The following is a 22744-nucleotide window of genomic DNA, read 5'->3' on the forward strand; positions in this document are numbered from 1 at the left end:
TTCCGAAATCGAGAATCGATATTAATGAAGGGAAGGAATGTCTGTATATTAGGTATGTATCTGTCGACGAAAAGAACATTTATCGTGAAGTAATCATCATTCTTCAGACTTAGGTAGACTCAGGTTGGTATATCAAGACTGCAACACGAGGCCGATATTTTAAAAATAAGAAAACGCAAAAACGATTGAAAATTAGAACTGTCTTATCTATGGCAGCCCAGCATTTTCATTGAATACTAAATCAGTAATCCGCTCTTCGTGTATCTAGCTTTAAAATGCATTTACATGTAGCTCTAATCACGCAACATTTCTACGAAATCAGTGAGGAAATTCTTTCAGTCACACCAGAAAAGACCTCATTGTCGAGTTAATCTTTAGTTAATCTTTTCTTTCTTGCCACACACAGCTCCAATAAAACGGATGTATCCCTACGGTCCTGCTTCTGGGGATTCTGAAGTTCCCAACACTTTTGAATATTCGCGGCGATGTTTTAAGGTCGATATCCCGGACGACGGCATGCAATTCTTCGGAAAACGTCACTACCATGCTTCCGTATGTATACAGATATGTAGTTAAATTGTCCGGAACTGATGACGATTCAAGTGCAAAATGTACCTGCATGACACAAACAGACACTAGGTAGCTGGCTCTCTAAAAGTGCAAGCCCACCACACGTCTCCAAAGTGGATTTGTTCCCGATAGTCCCAAATTTAACCCCTTGATTTTGGCATGTAAATAAAGAAGTGACCAGGTTACTTTCAGTTTTTATACCATAAAATATTCTTAAATTGAAATAGTTTCTTTATAGACACGGACGCAAGGGTTGCCTTGTAAGCAAGATTAATTAGCGAATAAATAAAACTAAGCCATGTATAACCGTTTTCTAAACTAATCTGTGTGGAGGCAGCGTGGCCGAGTGGTCAGCGTGTTGGACTCGCAATCCAGCGGCCGGGTTCGAGTCCCGCTCTGACCTCTGACTGGATTTGTTTCTCGTTAGCCCCGAGTTCAAATCCTCGGCCACGCTTGTAAATAGCCAACTGGTTTGCCTCCGACCAGCTGGGATTCTTAAGAATGTTATGTTCGATGTGAATTATTTGTTTCAGTTGTTTGGTCGGCCCCACTAGTACTTGTGCTATAAACATTGCCGAATGTAAATAAAGGTTATATATATATTTTTTACTCTAAACATTTCTCTTCACCATCTTATAGAATTAATTTAACGGGCAAACAACAAATCACGATTGCTTTTGGTTTATACCTTTTTTGATCAGTAAGAATCCAAACTGTTTTATGACAGCAGTTACTCCACAGGTTTCAAATATTGTGCATGATCTCTTTCAGATCTGCCGTAATGGATTGTTGCTCTTCGATTCAAAATGGCTTCCTTGGTGGCCATATAACTTTGGAGAACGCTGGTGGCTGAAAAAATGGGCCATGCTTGCACCTTATTGGAGTTTGAGTGATACATATTACTCTTTCGCGAGAGTGTCCAGAGTCTACTACCATGAATATTCAGATTCTGATCCGGGTTCCTTTCACATGTTGAATACAGCAACGTCAGATGTCAAAAGGCTCTTAATGAAACCTTTGCCGACAGACTTCCAGGCATCTTGGGTACTGGTGACAACGTGGGAAAATTTGCGGCCCTATCGCTATCCAGCAAGCATGGCAGACATTGTAAGAGTAAAAGAAGAGTATCACATTCTCGAACAACGAAATATCATTTTATTTATAGTCTGATAGATAGATAGATAATCTTTATTTAAACACGGTTAAGAATTCGTCAGCTAAAACTGCTAATAATCCGACTAATGATCCATTTGTAGCGACCTTCGTTCGAGCGTTTTTGATGTTTATTTTTTAATCGTTCCTTCCAACTTCCTGTATTGCCCGTTAGCATATAGAATTTTAGAAAAAGTGTAGTCTATTCCGTTTTCGTTGAAAAGACTTCTAAGATTCAACCTGAAGCTCAACTGCAAACTGATGCGTTAGATTGGCTGTTGTCTGCATTGGCAATCTCATAAGTATGGAAGCATTATCGTGTTGAATTTCAGGCGGTGGAGGCAGAACGTTATAATAGACTGACAGCAGTCGGTTAAATGCATAAAACTGTCGTCTTGTTGTATTTTCAGGGAAACACATTTCAGCTGGTTTTGATCACGGACGGTGTTTATTCCTTTGCGATGTATAACTACCCCAGCAACGGCTTGCAGTGGTCGGCTCCTACACAAAGGTATGAAATGTTAATGCAACAGGCAGTTAATAAGGCAAATGGCATTAGAAATTAAGGAAAACATCGTGTGCGCTCGGTATGGAAACGAATCATATCATTTGGAGGTTTGCTCATAATTGAAGATGCTTCCCAATACATGATGCAAGGGATAGCAACATCCTAATGGTTCATCATCATCAATTGGTTAGCGTGCCACACACGTGAAATTGATGCCATATACAAGGATTTACCAGCTGCAGGTGTTGTCTGTCTGTCGTTAGACAGCCACCGTGAGGCCAGATTGCTAAGCTGTCGTGAACAAACTAAATGACGTCGTTTTCGGTGTTTTTAGATAGGACTCTGAATTTCGCTCCTTCTTCCCTCATGTGTTTCCTGTTGGACTTTTTTAAAGCCACTGACCAGTAGATAAAGCGTTTACGGTCGCTTGCGCACACGTTGATATTGATGTCAAGTGTAGGTGATTACCGCGCGATACTACTTATTCACAAAATGACTTGTTTTAGTTGCAATGTTTCTTATTCGTGTATCGTATATATGGTCGACTTTGTTTTGTGACTGTAAGCTCACAATGGTAAACCAATTCAATGTCGCTCAGTGGAAGATGAGTAAAGACCTGTACACAGATTCATCGACTAACTATACCAGGACGTTAGCTACAAAAATGGACTCGCATTTTTCGATTGTAAGAGAAAGTCTACATGGTTCTTGTTTCGCAAATCGATTGTAAGGCAAACCTACGTGGCATAACTGATAATTTAGTGCGCAAAAATATTGCTTTTGTGCGGCTAACATATGTTGAGTTCGAAATCGAAATCCGCGAAGAATTCTCGAATGATTATTTAAAACCTTCAGATGATTTCTTAAGGAGTCTGCCTACTTTTGTAACTGCGCATCCTATCTGCGCATCACACAAGGCATGGTTTAAGTGCCATGGGCGTGCTGGGGTTGACATTGACGCAATAAACTACGTTACCAAGTACACGACTAAAAAAAAGCAAAATTTTCCAACTGTGACTAAATCAAGGTTAATGAACCCGTACTTAAATCAGGAACAGCAAAATAGCAGCATACCACTAACCACTAACTGTTAACGTCTTCCAGCTGGAAAACTAGCTGTTATCTGGCGAGAATTATATTGAAATCCAACTGTAAACAAGTACCAGCAGATGGCGTAGTGCGCGCGCAAAGCAAGTACGAAATACTCAAATGTTTTACTTACTGGGGAGGTGACAGGAAAAAATGTAACGGGCACCGTAAAAGTTTTCAAAAAAACATCAATAACTTTAAAAAACGCGTGGTTACCCCCACATTTTTTGTTATGAAATGGAAGTGGCAAGCCTGTTCAACACGTGATTAGTTTCTGGTTGTGAGCAAAAAGTATTTAGACTGTATTTTGGCTGAACCAGAGGAAAGCTGTCAGAGACGCTAAAAGCGCTGGTGCAACGATTTTGTTATTAAAAACATACCAAAAATGGATTTTTTGTTACCATTTACCATGCAGTTTTAAGATCTTTATAAATGTGTTTGCTTTTCTGTTTATAAAAGAGAATTCGAAGGAAATTTGTGAAGAAATATTCTTTCCTTCTTTTTTTCAGAAAATGTTGATGTCAGCATTTTTGCTGAGATTCAAGGCTGATTATCTCGGAAAAATGCTTGGCTACCCCAATTTGTCTTTTTGGATTCCAATGGCCCTTGCAAAGATCTACTTTTTCGGCGTGCTTCTAACCCGGCGCAAAAACCTTTGTATTTAGTAGGCACCGTCCTTAAACACAAGAAACCATAAAGCAAACGCTGCCTTTCAGTAAACACTACTGTGTGCGCCAGTTAAGAAAAGCAATGAAAAAGTTTCCAGTTGAACATGTTTGGGTTTACTGTCCGTGGGTACTAAAAAGACCTCCCTGGCTTGCCTATATCAAGAACAATTAGAAAACAGCCCTAACAAAATACGCGCGCTGATTGGTTTAAAATCGTGTTTCTATAACTCGATAGAAACATAGGACTAGCACGAGCTGTTGACGTAATGATGGCGCGAGCAAAGGTAATTTACATTTTGATAATCAAAGTTAACAATTTTTTTTAAAAAAAAAGAAATAGAAAACATGTTCTCCGTGTTTCTATCGAGTTTTAGTAGAATTCCACCAGTATACTAATGCAAATGCTGCAATCTGATTGGTCGAGCTACTCGTATACTATCAGCCATTAGAGTGCAGTGGCTGTCGGTCGTCCACGAAATGCGACGTCTTTATCTTTTTTCCGAAGTTTTGGAAGAAAGTTTGGATGTGAATGGATAGTTAAATCCCTGAGAAGACTAAATGAAGGACATTAACGGTTTCTTGACTTAAAAAACTTGAACCCGGATAGGCCTCCTAAGGATGGCCGAACCCTGCTGGATTTGTTGGACATTTTCGATCTCCATTGTCTTATAAACAAAGCAACTCGAAAAGCTAGAACTTCAGAAACATTGCTGGATGTTACCCTGACCAACAACAAGAAAACAGCTTTGAGCTCTGATGTTGTAGATACGCAAATTAGTGATCACTCTCTTGTTTATTGCATTCTCCGATCCAGAGCGCCGATTTTAAGATCGCGAAAGATTTGTTTTCGGAGTCTCAAGTCTTACAGCCAAGAAAAAATGCTGAACGATTTGCATAAAGTCCCGTTTCTTGACGTGATGAAAGTGTTTGACGATATTGACGACAAGCTTTACGCGTTTGAACAATTGTACTCGGACATTCTTGATGAGCACGCCCCCGTAAAACAAACACACATCAGAGGAAACCAGGTGCCGTACATGACAGAAGATTGGCGCAAGGCAATTAGGCATCGCAACAAGTTGTGGAAAATATTCATGCGAGATCGCACGGATTGTAATTACGAGCTGTATAGACGGCAAAGAAACAAATGCACGTCTCTCAGACGGAAAGCGATAAAAGAACACTTCAAAAAGAAATCGGAAAGTGGGCGTGAGAATCCGCGTGAATTCTGGGATACATATCGCCCCTTCTTAAACAGTAAAACTAAACAAGCAAATGACATAGTTCTTAAGGAAAATGAAGTTCCCATCACAAATAAGAAACAGATTGCAGAGTTGATGAACAATCACTTCGTCCAGGTGACGGAAAATGCTGATGATGTAAAGGAAAGTGATTTTGGAGAAGACTTCGTGAATCATCCGAGTATTTTGGCAATTCGTAATGCGCAAAGACATGCACCAGAACAGTTTAGCTTTCATCACACGAACATGGTGTTGGTAGAAGAAATGCTTAAACACATGAATACGCGCAAAGCATGTGGGTACGATATGTTACCACCCAGGCTGATTAAGGATTCTGCTTCTGCGATCGCCAAGCCGCTAACAGTGCTATTCAACTGCTCTATTGATCAGAGTAGGTATCCGGCATCTTGGAAGATGGGACAGATTACACCACTATTCAAAAAGGACGATGAACTAAATAAAGCAAATTACAGGCCGGTAACTGTACTTCCTGCGCTAAATAATATATTTGAAAGACTCCTGGCAGCGCAACTTGGTGATTTCTATAGCTTGATTCTATCGGACTATATCAGCTCTTATAGGAAATTTCACAGCTGTGAAACTTCCCTGCTATGCATGACGGAGGAATGGAGAAGGATGAGAGATCAAGGGGACACTGTGGCAGTTGTATCTATGGACTTGTCAAAGGCGTTTGATGTAGTCCAACACTCTCTTCTTCTTGCGAAGCTCAAAGCCTACGGATTAGACCAGGCAAGTTGTGCCCTGATTAAGGACCACCTTTCCTCAAGGAATCAGAGGGTCAAGATAGGGGATACTTTTTCAGAGTGGCTACATGCAAGACGAGGCGTGCCTCAGGGAAGCGTCCTTGGTTCCATGTTTTTCAATATTTTCATAAATGACATTTTCTTGTTTTGCGGGGATGTTAAGTTAAATGCTTATGCAGACGATTACCAAATATATTCATCGGACAGTGATCCTGTTGCGCTAGATGGGCGCATGCGTAACGCAGTCGAGACAGCAAACCGGTGGTACCGGCAAAATGGAATGTTGGCCAATGAAAGCAAACATCAGGCTTTGATCCTGGGAAAATCGGAACACACCTTCTCGTTTCCTACAAAGGACTCAATTGACATTTTGGGAATGAACATTGATAGCAATTTAGATTTTCACAATTACATATCTCTTATTTGCAAAAAAGTCAACAACCAGTTTAATGTAATGCTTAGGTTCAGAAACCTTATTTCCAAAGACATTTTAGTGAAACTGTATAAGGCCTACATACTCCCTCATTTTGATTATTGCTCAACAGTTTGGCACTTTTGCAGTGCAAACAACAGGGACAAAATAGAAGCTCTTAACAAAAGGATTCTGAGATTCATTCTAAGCGATTTTGAATCGCCTTATAATGTGCTGCTAGACAGGGTAAACTGTCTCCAACTTCATGATCAACGCATCTGTAAATTCCTTACTACCTTGTACAAAAGTCTATTTTTCACTAGCTATCCGGCCTATATGAGAAACATGTTCTCGTTCCGTTCTACTTCATACAACATGCGTGGAAACTATATACTGGAAATGCCCAAACCTAAAACTACAACTTTTGGTCTCCACTCCTTTACTTATCTGGCAACAAAAAAATGGAATTCTCTACCCAATTTCATAAGGTTGTGTAACTTCTCAGACTTCAAAAAGCACATCAGTAAAACCAATTCATAAAACATGTAAATGACAATTTTATAATTAGTTAACATAAGTCAATTGTAAATATGTAAAAAGCAATTTCTATTTTAATTTTTCGTTGTCAAATATTTTGTTGCTCGGAAATATTAGCTGGTCAAGCTACTCTGAAATTCGAGCTTAAATAAAGTTTATGTATGTATGTATGTGTATGTACGCGCGTAAACAACTGAAAACTTCCAAGGACAATTCGATACGTGCGATTTTTTTGGAGCGTTAATTTCAATAATGCGTAGAAAAATAATTGGAAACCGTTACTTGCGTTAATTTTAGTTAGATATCTACTAACACAATTAAATTGTTCGCTCTCGATTTCAATGAGGCAATAGTTGATTCGGCCTTCGGCCTCATCAACTATCACCTCATAGAAATCTCGAGCTCATAATCTAATTGTTAAATAGAAACACTTGTGAAAGTTTGGGAGAACTCGAAAAAGCTGTGGAAACACTCGCCTGCGACTCGTGTTCCCACAACATTTCTCGTTCTCCCAAACTTTCACTCGTGTTTCTATAACTCGATAGAAACACGGTACATGTTTTCTATTTCTTAAACAAATACAGAAACAGAGACCAATAGGAAGAAGAAAAATAAAGATATCTGCCGGGGAAAACGATGCAAAAGATAATTCTTAAACGGAATATAGCCATAACTTAACCTTTCGTAGAGCTTTCAACCAAGTCATTTTTCTGCTGCCTTGGCGACTGGTTGAAATATCCACGAAAATTGAAACAGCTAGAGAACTTAAACAGAACGAATGACAAAACTAAGTTGAAGAAATGATACATGAAGGCTAGCCCTGACTTCTGGACAGCCATGGATGATTAAGAATGGCTGACTGTTAGGATCGAGAAACGCCGGTCAACATCCCATTTGACAAATCGCTCATATTCTGCCCAAAGATACCCTTAGGTGACCTAATTCTAAAAATCATATTTAAAGGTTCCAGCGAATTTTTAGGTTTCAGAAATTCGCGAAAATTTGAAAGCGCGGTCAAAGTGCGGTTTTTCGTGTAACAAAATGACCGAAATAAGGTGCGATGACGAAGCGCTGCTTAAGCCTTAAACTAAACTCAATTGACTTCAAACTTCACACAAATGTGGAACAACCACTCTAATTTATTCCTCGCTTTAAACTAATCTCAGATATGTTAATATAGTGGTTTTCCGAACCATTTTAAAAACAGCTATGAAGCGTGTGAAAAATAACGGCAAATTATAGGTCATGTTTAACAGCATAAAAATGCATCTGGTACCTCACTTTCCGATTATTTTACTTAACAGCCTTAAAATACAATTATTAAAGATATACCATGCCAAGTTTCATGCTCGAACTCGCAGTATTTCCCTTTGAGAAAAACGAAAATCTATGTCAATGTGTTGGGCGCAAATAACACAATAATTATGCACGAACCAGAGACAAATCAATTTCAATGGCGAAAGTAAAAGGCTATCATTAATTAGAATCCCGTCAATTCACTGCTATCAGTAGAAACATAATGTCCACTGCATAAAAACTGTTTTTAGACGTTTTCGAACCATTGCGCGTTAACTTTGTTTAATTTCCTGTCCGCCGTCATGTCTAGTTTGTCATCGCGTGTATCTCCTTAATGTAAACAACACGTGAATGGTTGTCATAACAAACGCAAGAGATTTCCTGGAACCTTAATGTTTCCGATTCACCACAACACTTTAAGTTCGTTAAGACACAATAATGGGTCAACTTGGAATGCTGTTTAGCATCAAGGACGTTAAAGGACTGTAAATTAATCGAGTTGAAATATCTTGAAGCAAATCAAAATCGCGCCCTTATTCTAATTTGGTAAACAGCCGATCTCCGCTCAAGTTCAAGAAGTTGAGAGGTTAATCCGCTACAATGTATTACCGCTACAACAACAAAATCAAACCGAGATCATCAAAAGTGTAAGTCTAAAAGTGTAAGTTTAAAAGTGTAGTGGCAAGTTCCAAATAAATTTCGCCTATATAAATTGGAAACAAGAAGTGAAACGGTCTGACCCGAAGCAAATAAACAATATTAATACGACTAATTTAACCCGATAATGTTGCAGAAAACATACCTAAAAGCCGTCGATTCCCCTCAATACCACTCCGCATTGCCTTAAAGAGCCCAAGCTTTCCACTGTAAGAATCAGAGGCCTCATGAATCTGTATTTATTATATCGGCAACCATGCTGCGTGGTTGATATTCGAGACTCAGTAAAAGTTGTCACACAACCGTACGAGCAGCCCAGTCACACTTTCACTTCTCTTGCGCAAATTTCCAACATTTCGCAATTTACATAAACCGACTACAAGTTTAAAGTAGTGACAGTAGATTGAAATGTGCTTTTTAAAGCTGTCCTATGGAGGAACAATTATTTCTTGTTTTTGAATGGCTCTTAGTTGCAGCTACAGTCGGGGAGGGGGGGGGGGGGGGGAGAGGGTATTCCCGGAAATTTCGGATATCTGTATGCCGTGGAAGATTAAGTGGTCTCCAGCTTTTAACGCCAGCACTGAAACACTAGATGATTCTCGAAGTGTCACAGGGATCACTAAGCTAAATAATTTTGAGTGTAGCTCCGCTGAGTCAATTACCTGTTGGCGCGCCTATTGCATTGACCGTGGACAGGTGAAAAAACAGTTAAACCGGAAAAGCCTGTTGCACATTGTAATTTAGCGTTGTCCAACACGCAGTCGGTCTGGTTGTAATGTTAATCGTATGTGAGAGAATCTCAAGTTTTCTTTCGACACATGCTGGGGTGACATACTACTAGATGGGCGTGGCCGAGAGCCACGAGTCAAGTCAGTCAACTCGCCATGCTTAACCGCGAAGAGTGACTGCGACCTTAACATCACTGCATTATCAACGGGTGCGACCGAGGAAGCTTCTGCTGAGGTTTCCATGGATAGTAACCATGCACGGTAGGGGTGTATTAATGTCTTCAAGGCCGCTGCATTCGTGTCTTTTATAGGCTGTCTACTTTAGAGAGGCACTTGTCGCTGGAGAAATGTACTCAGTCCCTGAAGAGCTATTCCCTTCTGGACTTAGCCAAAATGTACTACAAACCCTACTTGGAGCAGGCGTTGGCGCTTAACTCAAAGCCACAATAGGTCACCAGGAAGCCCTTATTGCTTTAAAAAAGGTTTGGGCGTCTCAGGGCAGTCAGTGACAAGCAGCAATCGTATCTTATGGCAAAATTCCGCATTGGTCAAACGACAGCCCGAAAGCTTGACGGCGAAATGGTGGCGCGGGAATGCGCAGTGCCCGGGATCCTTATAATATTCGTCTTTTTCAGGTGCTAGTTTTTCTCTCACCTAAGTGCCGCAATGCGCCAAAGTGACCCTGATGAGATGCATGTTCAGGCATCTGAAGAGGAGAGAAATTTTAGTCTGGCAAAGGAAGTTGTAGAAATACTCCAGCTCCAGCATCCTTTGGTACACGACCAGCAAGACTCCTGTGTCTTGGCGATGGAGGGTGACCTAAAGAACCTGAAACTGTCCATGCTACCGTGCGGGTGCGAAGACATGGGATTAGATATACCTCTCCCACTCGTGCGCGGAAAAGCTCCATACTCGGCGCTTATGAAGTATTTTACTAACAACTGCACTTGGCGGAAGTATTCTTAGGAACTGTCGGTGTTTGGCTTCTTCGGTATTTAGCAAACACCTCTTGCGGGGAGGGGGGGGGGGAGGGGGAGGATCGTTAAATTTTTGTACAGAAGGGGAGGGAGTGGAGGAGGAAGACAGTTTAGAGGAAAAACTAACGGCCGAATCGTCTCAACCTCGTTCCCAGGGTCTCTCATCTCACCGCCCCCTGGAGCGAGCTCAGCATCAGTTCATTAGAATAACACAGAGACCTATTAGGGTAAAGCGTAGGGACAATCTGCAGTCCTTCCACTAGTGGCTCACTATCACTCTTCTCGGTTAAGCATGGCGAGTTGACTGACTTGACTCGTGGCTCTCGGCCACGCCCATCTAGTAGTATGTCACCCCAGCATGTGTCGAAAGAAAACTTGAGATTCTCTCACATATGATTAACATTACAACCAGACCGACTGCGTGTTGGACAACGCTAAATTACAATGTGCAACAGGCTTTTCCGGTTTAACTGTTTTTCCACCTGTCCACGGTCAATGCAATAGGCGCGCCAACAGGTAATTGACTCAGCGGAGCTACACTCAAAATTATTTAGCTTAGTGATCCCTGTGACACTTCGAGAATCATCTAGTGTTTCAGTGTTGGCGTTAAGAGCTGGAGAACACTTAATCTTCCACGGCATACTTTTTTTTTTTTTTTTTTTTAATCCTCTTCGTTCCTAAGTGGAACATAGGTCCTCAACTAGCGCGCGCACCTAACCCTATTTTGTGCAGTGCCTTTTGCCTCATTCCACGTAACATGCTTCGTTAACATCATTTACCCCTGCTTCCCGATAGGGTGCAGTGGTAGTTCTAGCTTCGGTTTCTGTAATAAATAGCATTTTCTGGGAGCGGGTTATCAGCCCGCCGCCCAACCTCCAACCTGGAGGACCAGGGGCTGTTCTTCGTCTGGCCTCTACCCTTCGACCAATCCGGCATGGTTAGACCTGCCAGGGAACAAAGTCCCCGCCGGCACAGCTCTCCGGGTCATGAAGACACACAAGCTTCACCACCACGGCAAGGTGTCAGCCCAAGGTGAAGTCCACGGCATACAGATATCCGAAATTTCCGGGAATACCCTCTCCCCCCCCCCCCCCCCTCCCCGACTGTAGCTGCAACTAAGAGCCATTCAAAAACAAGAAATAATTGTTCCTCCATAGGACAGCTTTAAAAAGCACATTTCAATCTACTGTCACTACTTTAAACTTGTAGTCGGTTTATGTAAATTGCGAAATGTTGGAAATTTGCGCAAGAGAAGTGAAAGTGTGACTGGGCTGCTCGTACGGTTGTGTGACAACTTTTACTGAGTCTCGAATATCAACCACGCAGCATGGTTGCCGATATAATAAATACAGATTCATGAGGCCTCTGATTCTTACAGCGGAAAGCTTGGGCTCTTTAAGGCAATGCGGAGTGGTATTGAGGGGAATCGACGGCTTTTAGGTATGTTTTCTGCAACATTATCGGGTTAAATTAGTCGTATTAATATTTTGTTTATTTGCTTCGGGTCAGACCGTTTCACTTCTTGTTTCCAATTTATATAGGCGAAATTTATTTGGAACTTGCCACTACACTTTTAAACTTACACTTTTAGACTTACACTTTTGATGATCTCGGTTTGATTTTGTTGTTGTAGCGGTAATACATTGTAGCGGATTAACCTCTCAACTTCTTGAACTTGAGCGGAGATCGGCTGTTTACCAAATTAGAATAAGGGCGCGATTTTGATTTGCTTCAAGATATTTCAACTCGATTAATTTACAGTCCTTTAACGTCCTTGATGCTAAACAGCATTCCAAGTTGACCCATTATTGTGTCTTAACGAACTTAAAGTGTTGTGGTGAATCGGAAACATTAAGGTTCCAGGAAATCTCTTGCGTTTGTTATGACAACCATTCACGTGTTGTTTACATTAAGGAGATACACGCGATGACAAACTAGACATGACGGCGGACAGGAAATTAAACAAAGTTAACGCGCAATGGTTCGAAAACGTCTAAAAACAGTTTTTATGCAGTGGACATTATGTTTCTACTGATAGCAGTGAATTGACGGGATTCTAATTAATGATAGCCTTTTACTTTCGCCATTGAAATTGATTTGTCTCTGGTTCGTGCATAATTATTGTGTTATTTGCGCCCAACACATTGACATAGATTTTCGTTTTTCTCAAAGGGAAATACTGCGAGTTCGAGCATGAAACTTGGCATGGTATATCTTTAATAATTGTATTTTAAGGCTGTTAAGTAAAATAATCGGAAAGTGAGGTACCAGATGCATTTTTATGCTGTTAAACATGACCTATAATTTGCCGTTATTTTTCACACGCTTCATAGCTGTTTTTAAAATGGTTCGGAAAACCACTATATTAACATATCTGAGATTAGTTTAAAGCGAGGAATAAATTAGAGTGGTTGTTCCACATTTGTGTGAAGTTTGAAGTCAATTGAGTTTAGTTTAAGGCTTAAGCAGCGCTTCGTCATCCCACATTATTTCGGTCATTTTATTACACGAAAAACCGCACTTTGACCGCGCTTTCAAATTTTCGCGAATTTCTGAAACCTAAAAATTCGCTGGAACCTTTAAATATGATTTTTAGAATTAGGTCACCTAAGGGTATCTTTGGGCAAAATATGAGCGATTTGTCAAATGGGACGTTGACCGGCGTTTCTCGATCCTAACAGTCAGCCATTCTTAAGAGACTAACACAAGACAAACTGAAATAAACGGAAAAGCTTAAACGGTTTGTTGTTTGCGCAGAACTATTAGATAGTATCTATTCAGAATCATTTTTCTATTATTATATAGTTCCCACAAACTGACGTATGTAGTTTGTAAGATAAACTTCTTATCGTCGTTGAAGTCATCAGAAATACGAACCGATTTTTTTCCGTCGGCTTTTGCCTCAAGCGCGAAGGGCGCAGGACATATATCCACAGAGAAAACAGATATCGGTGTCTTCAAGTACAAGCATGCATTTCATGTTACCTACGCAGGAAGCGAGAGTTACATTACGCGTACTAAAGCCCCTAAAATTGACTAGCCAAAGCACGGGCACTAACAAAGTGGTGCAGTAAATTGTTAATAGCCGTACGTATCAAGCACGCGTCTTATCGCTCAAGTTGTTTTAAGATTGCAAATTTCTTGCAGATTGTACTATAAATATTACTACAATTCGCGTGGTTTACCTGTGGTTGGCTGGAATGCTGGTGACAAGCAAGAAAACAAATATAATGTGCAACGGTAAGCTGATGCTGAACGATGTCGATAGCATTGCTTCTTCTTTAAGCAGAGCTACAATTTATTGAACAACTAATCGTAGTTTAGTCAGACGTCCGAACGGTCGGCTAGATGTAGTGGCCCAATGACAGTGGTCACGTGAGAGAGATTCTCCTGTATTGTTATCAGTCTTTACAAACCTCTAGCCAATGTTTTTTTAATATTTGCTGTTTTTTCGACTAAAGGTCTGGCACTGTCAACATAGATACCATCGATGGTATAAGAGGCAACACTGACATGGTTGGAAAATGGTTCTTTAGACTTGAAGACTCTCGTGGGGCGCGTAGCGAGAGGCAGGAATGTATAAAGTGGTTTAAAGCACAACCGGATCCTCGTTTTTTCACTGAATTCCTTGAGCCTTGTCCTTGCAGCTTCAGACAAGCCTGGTGGGACGAGAGGTTCACCGTGAACTGGAGAGACTGGCCAAGATTGTGTGGCTACTCTCAGTTTCCTTCAACGGACGGGTGGGGTCAAGAGTGTTGTTATTCTTCTCACTGGGAAAGCTGGGGTGCACTGCTTGTGGGAAATCCGGGAGGAGGTTCTGCGCATAGATATCACAAGCTAACGCAGAAGTGGAGGGCCAAACACGACTCGAGTGATGTTCTGGGTTATCAAAAGTGTTGCGTCAACACAGACATGTGTGATTTGTATTATAAAAGACGTCCCTCTGATGACTGTGGAAATTATGTGGTGCCAGAATGGAGTAAGAATTGTTTCTCCGTATCTTGGGCGGATTAGTATATTTTATAAAAGAGGGCGATTCCAGCCACTTTTTGAAGATAAATAATAGAACGGCTAATAGGTACCTGTAAGTCTAACAATAATCTTGTTTTTAAACTCCAGCGTACAAAATTTCATAATAGCCACATGTCTCGCCAACCAAATCTTTATTCGGTAGTTTTTCCTTTTAACTTTATGAAAATTTGAAAATAAGGAGAGGTTTTAAAACTCGGCCAAAGATTTACTTTGAATTTCCTTTAAAGCATCAGTACAATAGTATGTGTTTATATTGGTAATTCAGAGGGTTTTTGTGTAATTGAGTATTTTCCCCTTTGTCTTGTCTTGCTGTTTTAATAACCAGTTGTAAGTTTTGTTTTCCTCTCCATCATTTTATTAACAGGTTGGCTTTGGGGTGATCCTCATTTTGTCACTCTTGACGGCAAGAACTACACCTTTAATGGTCTTGGCGAATACGTCATGGTAGATGCACGGAACGGGTTTTTTAAGTTACAGGCTCGAACGAAACTAGCCAAAGGTGATGGAACAGCTACGGTGTTTTCTGCTGCAGCTGCGAAGGAAAACAATACAAGTGTTGTCCAGGTGGATTTAGAAGATGGTGGTCAGTTGCTCTTTATCTTCTTTCAAATTGTTCCTAAATAACAGTTTATTGTAGTCGACGTTAAAATTCATTCTGAAGACAGATTGCGTTCTCCGAAAGGAGGTTTTCTTAGGCATTTATCTATACCCACATCCAAAGTGATAAACTAGTTTCAAGCTTACGTTAACACTCAGAATGTACCACAACTGAAAGCTGTTTTCGGCTACTGATATCATACTAGATTTTGGAACAAGCGTCATCTTACACAATTTACAAGCTCGGTATGTTCCTTTTGTTAAATAGCTAGTAAATCTTCTCTCAAATTCCATATACAGAGCGTACGCTGGTTATCAACAACAATGTGGTGCATTTTTATAGTGCCTAAATCCAGTGTTTAATGGTGGAGGTCCCCTTATTTATGAGTGAATAGGTCATGGGCATTCTTATTAGCCTAAGTAGCTCTTTGTTTAGGCTGGATAGTGGCTCTAGTTAACCTGACTGGTGCCAGATTAGCCGGAACAGCATTCTGGGTAGCTTTAATAGTACTCCGGTTAGCCTTAATAGCGCTCCGGTTAGCCGGAATAGCGCCATGGTTAACCTGAATTACATTCAGAATAGACTGAAGAAACCTGAAGCTATATTAGCTTGTTTGTGGTTGGCTCTGAATAATGCTAATGTTAACACAATATAAACTTGAAAGGTTCATTGTCTCACTGACTTGCTCATGACTAAAACTCAAGGACTTATTTGACTCATAAATACTTAGATCTCCCAAAAGCGTTTTAAAATATTGACTAACAACATATTAAAAACACAAACATAAAATGCTATTTATAGAAAGGCGCGGTGTTAAAAACGGAATGTATAAACAATAAAAAGTTATTTAGAGATTAATACCAATGACTTACTGTGTTGTATTAAGTGTTTGTGTTCTCTTGTTAACAGGGTTAAGCCTTTTGATCGACGGAAAGAACTTTAATTACACAAGTCTCACAAATGAATCTGTCACACTTAATGGCTCAGTTGCTATTGCCAGACCAGAGAACGATTCCTTTGTAATGGCTTTCCCATCTGGAATATCAGTTACAGTGAAGGTGGTATCAGGGGCACTTTCAATTGTGTTCGCGGCGCCGAGAAGTTTCAAAAACCAAACGAAAGGTCTCTTGGGAACATGGAACGGGGATCCTGAGGACGACTTTTTGACGCCTAATGGCACGATTTTGCCTTCAAACGCGTACGGCAAAGACATACATCATGATTTTGGTCTTCTCTGTAAGTTAATTTCACTACTTCTGATAGTTGCCACTGTTGTCAGTAATGCTTCTGAACCACTTAACAATGTATGCTTCAGTTATCATTCTTACGTGTTAGTTTATTTTCAGCTCAATGCCGGTTTTAGCAAACTCAACCTTTGGTACTTATTCAAAAGTGTTGCAACAGGGGGGAGGGATTGGGAGTACCCATTGAAGACAAACTGAGCCAATGGTACCGATACCAAAGAAACAATTAGTAGTACCCATGAAAAAAAACAAAACAACAACAACAACAACAACAACAACAACAACAACCATAGCTATGGGTACCCACTCGAAATAAAGAAGCACTATACTTGGTGTGCATACCCAATCAAAATTGTACTAAACGTTCGTAGCTCGAGGTGTTGCAGTCTGAATATGACGTAAGTTTGTTACGGGATAAAGTATACGCAAGATTCCATGCATGCATGAAGTGAGGTAGTTATGACTAGAACCGTATTAACATCTATGTTCCTCTTCTTATTTAAGGGCAAGTGGACAACATGAGTACACTTTTCACGTACAAAACGGGGGAAAACGTGGAAACTTTTACAAATGCGTCGTTTGTCCCCATGTTTCTGGAGGACCTGTACTTTGCAAACGACACATTGCGCAAACAGGCAGAGGAAGCCTGTCAAGGAGACATAAATTGCCTTTTCGACTCCGCCTCAACAAATGATGTTTCCATAGGAGCAAGTACCAAGGCAGTATCTTCGACACTTGAAGAGGAGTCGTCTTCTCTTAGTAAGCATTTACTTTTGAGGCTCTTGTGAAAACCTGCGGTATAACGCTGTACATCGTTCATTTTTAATCTTTTTAAGCGCTATTAAAATTTCAGTCATAACTTCTTAGTAAGTACGCCATGGCTGCGAATTGTCAAATGAATCTAATGCTATCGGAAATTTGACCTTCCACTGGCAAAATTCCTTTAATGTGAGTTCTAACGTACCCACCTATTCGCGCTCGTAGTTACATACAACCGCACCTACCTTTCCGCTACCAACCTACTCACCTTCCTACTTGACCATCTTGCTACCTATCTACTTACCTACCCACCTAACTACCTTCTTTCTTCCCTGTCTATCTACATTATCCAATGCCGCGCAGTTTAGAAAGATTTATTCATTTTGATCTTTACAGAAAACTATCCTCCACGGATTATCACAGATCTGTCTCAAATCAACGTTACCGTGAATCAGAGTGTTAGTGTAACTGTGGTTGCAGAAGACCCTAATAACGACACCCTGAGCTTCTCCATCATTGGCGTTTTGCCGTCTGACGCTGTTTTGCTGAACAATTCCAACTCTATAACAATAACGTGGAATGGAACTATGGAGCAGGCAAGATTAACAAAAACTGCTTTTGTTTCACCAAGTGTAAATGTATTTATTCTATATTTTATGTTCATCGTTATTATGTGTCACATAAAAACGGATAGGATTTATACGAACGTTGCCTAAGATAAATATTGTTTTTACAGATTCACATGGAATTCGTGGTAAAAGACAGCCAGGGGGCATTAGCATTTTTGAGGCCAATCATCAATCTATGTGCTTGCCTTAACAACGGTCTTTGTTATCAGTCTACCGACAACAGAAATTCAACACAAAACAATGAGATGAACGTACTTCAATGTGAATGTTTAAATGGGTATACAGGAACATCCTGTGAAAGTGATCTTGACGCGTGTGAAGCAAATCTTAATCCGTGCTACCCTGGCGTATCATGTGTTGATCTTCCCCCTCCAGCAAACATATCCGGTTATAAATGTGGACCTTGTCCGAGCGGTTTCACAGGAGATGGATCCAAATGTGAAGGTTAGCCTCATCGTATTTAATAATCCAACTACCACTCTTACCTTCGGTTTCTTGAGACAAAATCACTATAGTTCTTTTCTTGGAGAATGAAATTAAGAATGAAATTGGAGAATGAAATTGGAGAATGAAATTAACCTTAAAGACTCATGGAATTCGACCTCTTTCTGATTCATTGAATATATCCTTTCAGTGCAGCTTGGCAATTGGTTGCTCGGTTAGCTAGTTTGCATTTTCCATATTTTTATCAGTTACTCTAGTCGTTGTAGTCGGAACCTCGTGCAGGCGACCATCTCTCATATGCAACCGCGACCACTCTAGCCAGTAATTATTTGAAACTTTTCCCGGTAGGCGTTCACTCGAGTAATGCGTTAAAGATCAATGCTATCCTAACATAAGAACTTCATTTATGATATCCGTTGTTTCCCGTATACAAATCACCATTGGCTTAGTATAACCCTTTTACCCTGTAGGTACCATTTGCAGGAAGGGGAAAATTATACAAATACTAGAAATGTTGCCGTTAGTTTTAAGATATTGCTTTCTAATTGTGCTATACCTTTCGTTATAGATTTTGATGAGTGTTTAAACAGTGGTCCGAGTGAATGCAAACAAATCTGTATCAATACACCAGGCTCGTTCGTATGTGATTGTTACAAGGGGTATCGACTCAATATCGACCAAAGCACTTGTGACGGTTGGTGTTATCCAATATCTTAGATATTTTACCATCAGAAGTACTTGATCGGCAATCTATTTTACATTGTATGTCTCTGTGTACGTTGTAAAAGGCTTTATCGAAATAATCTTAGCAGCAGAAAGGAAAAGAAACGAAACGTACGATCAATGCTTTCTTTCCTTGTTCGTTAATTTTTCCTTACGCGGAATTCTTTTTTAGTTCTTTCCCCAGCCAACGGCATAAGAACCTATGACAGGCAACTAATGGCTTCGACCTCGTACAACACACCCAACCCTGTCCTGTCCACAGTGAACTGTCACAGCATTGATAATTACGTTTGTTTCCAAACTTTTAGATATAAACGAGTGCGTCCCTGCTAGTGACTGTATGCACAAGTGTAAAAACTTTGACGGTGGGTACAACTGTAGTTGTAATGACTTCTTCAAGGTGGATCCTGTAAATTCCAAGAACTGCATACGTACGTATATTTTAAGCTGGTATTATCTCTGAGTTAATCTACTTTTGAAAATACCAAACTTTCGATGGGAGTTATACTCCTGAACGCCTTACGACTGCAAATTAATAGATAAACGTCTACGAAACGTTATGGGAAGAAACCAATGAGTATTACACAGAACGTTTTACTCCATTATACGTTTTTCTTCAACTTGAACAAAATGGAATGTATTCCTCTCATATAGTTACAACTGGATCCATCAAGCCATTTTGTTTTTCATTTTCGAGGCAACAGTTCCAGGGCAACACATGTACATGTGGGTTAAAGGTTTGGGAACAATCTTTAAATAATCTTACTTATATATGATTTCTATTGTTACAGCGGACTCTCTATGTCAGGACGGGAATCATGACTGTCAGCACATCTGCTTTCTCAGTTTAAACAATATTCAAAACTGCGCTTGTAAACGGGGATATCTTCTTACCGATGATGGAAAAACGTGTAAAGGTGCGAATAAGCGAATAAGTGTTTTCCTTGCTAATAACCCAGTGAATAAAATAAGTATTTTTATTGACCACTTCCCCTGTGAGGTTTTTCATGGCTAATGGAAACAAATGTTGAAAAGTAACGCAAATGAAAAAAACGTGGTTAAAAATCACAACTGGTAGGATGCAGGCCCGTTGGCTATTTACAATCGTCATCGAGGGGCTGAACTACGAACTAACGAGAACAGCACCAGCTAGTGGTCAGACAGAGACTTGAACCCGCGACCTCCGGATTTCAAGTCCGACGCCCTAACCATTCAGCTCCGCTTCCTTCACAGAATGTTCTGCTGAAGTATGCATTTGCGAAAACCATGTACAGTGGTATTAAATCGACTCGTCAGGAGGATGAAGTTTATTAGGAAGTTAGATCTCGAAATTTAATCTACCAAGCTTCAGCATTTGGGTTGGCAAAGACCCTTGGATTAAAAATGGCGGTCAAGCCCACTTCAGCGCAAATGCAAACTTACGTTTAAAAATCTATATTTTGCCGACCCAGAAACAAGTCTGTGGTTAAGGAATTTTACCCTATATCTTTGACGAGTTCCACTGAAAATTTAAATAAAGAATTGGTTAATGCTTAGCGTGCGTATATCGAGTTATGGATGTACGGGGGAAGTTTGGAGAGCACGAAAGAAGCGTCAGAGTTGCTCGAGGCCCAGCCGAGAACAACTCTAGCTTCTTGAGTGTTCTGCAAAGTTCCCAATTGCATCCATAACTAGATATACGCACAGCAACAAGCGTTAACCAATTATTTTATAACAGAGCGACAACAACTTGTGTGCTAAAAGATTTTTGGTTGTGGGTTCTCACAAAGTTCTCATAATGTGCGACAAAGGATTCTATTGGCTGGTTAAAAACATTCCACAATCATTTGAGCAACAGTTTAACGAAAGCACTTCATCTGGTTTCTAAAATTGTCGATGGAAAACTCGCTTCTTCGAATGAATGAAAATGTAGGCAAACAAAGTCAAAAATACTCAATTACAATGTAGACACACAAAGTCAAAACACTCAAGTTTTAAGTAAGCATCTTAACTTGGCAAAAGTCAAAGGCTCGAAGGGCAGGGTTTGGATTGTTCAGAATGATGTTTGCATTATTTAACTAAAGGAACCTTCAGCTAAACTCGACGGAAATTTTCCAGCTAAAATGAAACTGCGTACGTCACGTTATTTACTCACGGCCGTAAATAGAGGATTTTACCATGATGGCTCAATAGGAATTAGAAAGGACCAGCGCGCGCGCTATGTCATAATAAGTTTTATAACTTAGCGCGCGCGCTAGTCCTATCTAATACCTATTGAGCCATCATTACCAAAATCTCTATATATGCACGGCCGTGCGTATATCAGATAACGTGTGCAGTTTCAATTTACATATACAGGTAAAAACTAACGATATATAAATCCGACGTTTCGGCGACATCTTGGCGCCATTGTCAAGGGAAACTAATTAAATATGCGATTTCAAGAGTAACTAAGAGTTCAGAGTTTCTAATTTGCATAAGTTAGACAAAGACTTTAGCGCGAACTGAGTCTGATTGTACATTTAAACACGGTCGTAATTGTTTAATGAGTAACATCTCATTAATGAGACAATCAAACTTGTTGTGGCATTTTTTCAACACGCTAAAACAATTGCGAAGGTCATCCGGAATCCTGCCTGCGTGTCTACTATCATAGTGATTGCGTACTGACGAGGTCTTGCTTCTATGTCCATCAACGCGTACGAACAGATGGCCACGGGTGTAACCGACATAACCAGCATCGCACTGGTCACACTTGAAGTTATACACAACGCATTGTTGATCAATGAGCTGAGGCTTAGGTTCGCTTGTCGGGAACTCCTGGGCAATCTTGCGGCTCGTAAACACCGGTTGAACACTGGTCTGCAGCTTCACACTGAGATCTTTCAACTGTGTCTTCACGATATTAGCAGACTCCTGGTCTTTAAAGGGTATGACAACCCGAGTAGTGTTTTCTGTCGTAGATCTGGACCGTAATGAGGGCTGGTCAGCGACCTTTAAATTTAGGAAGGTTTTGACAGTGGAGTCAACAAGGTGCTTGGGATATTTCAGTTTAGAGAAAACAGACTTCAGTCGTTCGCACTCCTCAGTGAAGTAGGACCATGACGAAGACAGGCGATGTGCGCGATCGAGCATAGTTGTCAATAGTCCGCGCTTGTACCTATTATCGACATGACTGTGGTAATGGAGAAGCAGACCACTGTTTGTTGGCTTCACAAACACTTTAGTTTCAATACGAGGCGCTCTGTTTAGGAGTTGAGTACCGAGAAAGGGAAGCATTCCATCATTTTCGACCTCCATAGTAAAGTTGATGTGTGTTTTCGGCAACCCGTACAGGTGTGCCAGTCTAGAACCGGTCGGACGAAGAGACTGGGCCACAGCGTGAGGGAGGATCCTTGTGATGATAGATTGTACAAGAGCCTCCTTTGCTAAAAGCGGATGATAGTGCTTGGGTGGTCTGCCTCGGGTTTTTGGTCGTTCAGAAGGAATGGGACGAAATTTGCTGGTGTCATTGACAGAAGCTTCGGAAAGTAGATGTATATATTCCGACTTATCCATTACAACGACACCTGAGCCTTTGTCCGGTTTTGTTATGACGATATCATCACGGCGCTTTAGTTGTTTAATGGCTGTCAAAAGCTGTTTAGGAGGACTCGGACCTTTATGGTTGATGTAATTGAGAGCTATAGATTTTAATGTTGCGGCAGCCAGTTCCTTAGAGTTCTCACTGTTTAGAT

General features: G+C 40.6%; 1 protein-coding gene across 2 annotated transcripts in view; it reads left to right on the plus strand.

The window, feature by feature from the left end:
- Positions 1–22744, plus strand: part of LOC110043096 (uncharacterized) — a 390873-nt gene that overhangs the window by 88641 nt on the left and 279488 nt on the right. Inside the window, exons 34-46 of one of the 2 annotated variants that reach the window (XM_089292810.1) lie at positions 407–552; positions 1342–1677; positions 2133–2233; positions 13747–13839; positions 14061–14578; positions 14996–15214; positions 16139–16465; positions 16978–17232; positions 17629–17828; positions 17969–18305; positions 18874–18999; positions 19337–19459; positions 19820–19945. The exons of the other annotated variant lie outside the window; for it this stretch is intronic. Of the exons in view, the coding sequence (XP_089148936.1) occupies positions 407–552; positions 1342–1677; positions 2133–2233; positions 13747–13839; positions 14061–14578; positions 14996–15214; positions 16139–16465; positions 16978–17232; positions 17629–17828; positions 17969–18305; positions 18874–18999; positions 19337–19459; positions 19820–19945 (2907 nt within the window). The remainder of the gene's footprint in view (positions 1–406; positions 553–1341; positions 1678–2132; positions 2234–13746; positions 13840–14060; positions 14579–14995; positions 15215–16138; positions 16466–16977; positions 17233–17628; positions 17829–17968; positions 18306–18873; positions 19000–19336; positions 19460–19819; positions 19946–22744) is intronic. 2 annotated transcript variants of the gene reach the window in all.

The sequence above is a fragment of the Orbicella faveolata genome, unplaced genomic scaffold (assembly GCF_042242905.1).
Source record: "Orbicella faveolata isolate gen_17 unplaced genomic scaffold, um_ofav_v1 contig_24, whole genome shotgun sequence".
In the NCBI taxonomy this organism is placed as follows: Eukaryota; Metazoa; Cnidaria; class Anthozoa; order Scleractinia; family Merulinidae; genus Orbicella; species Orbicella faveolata.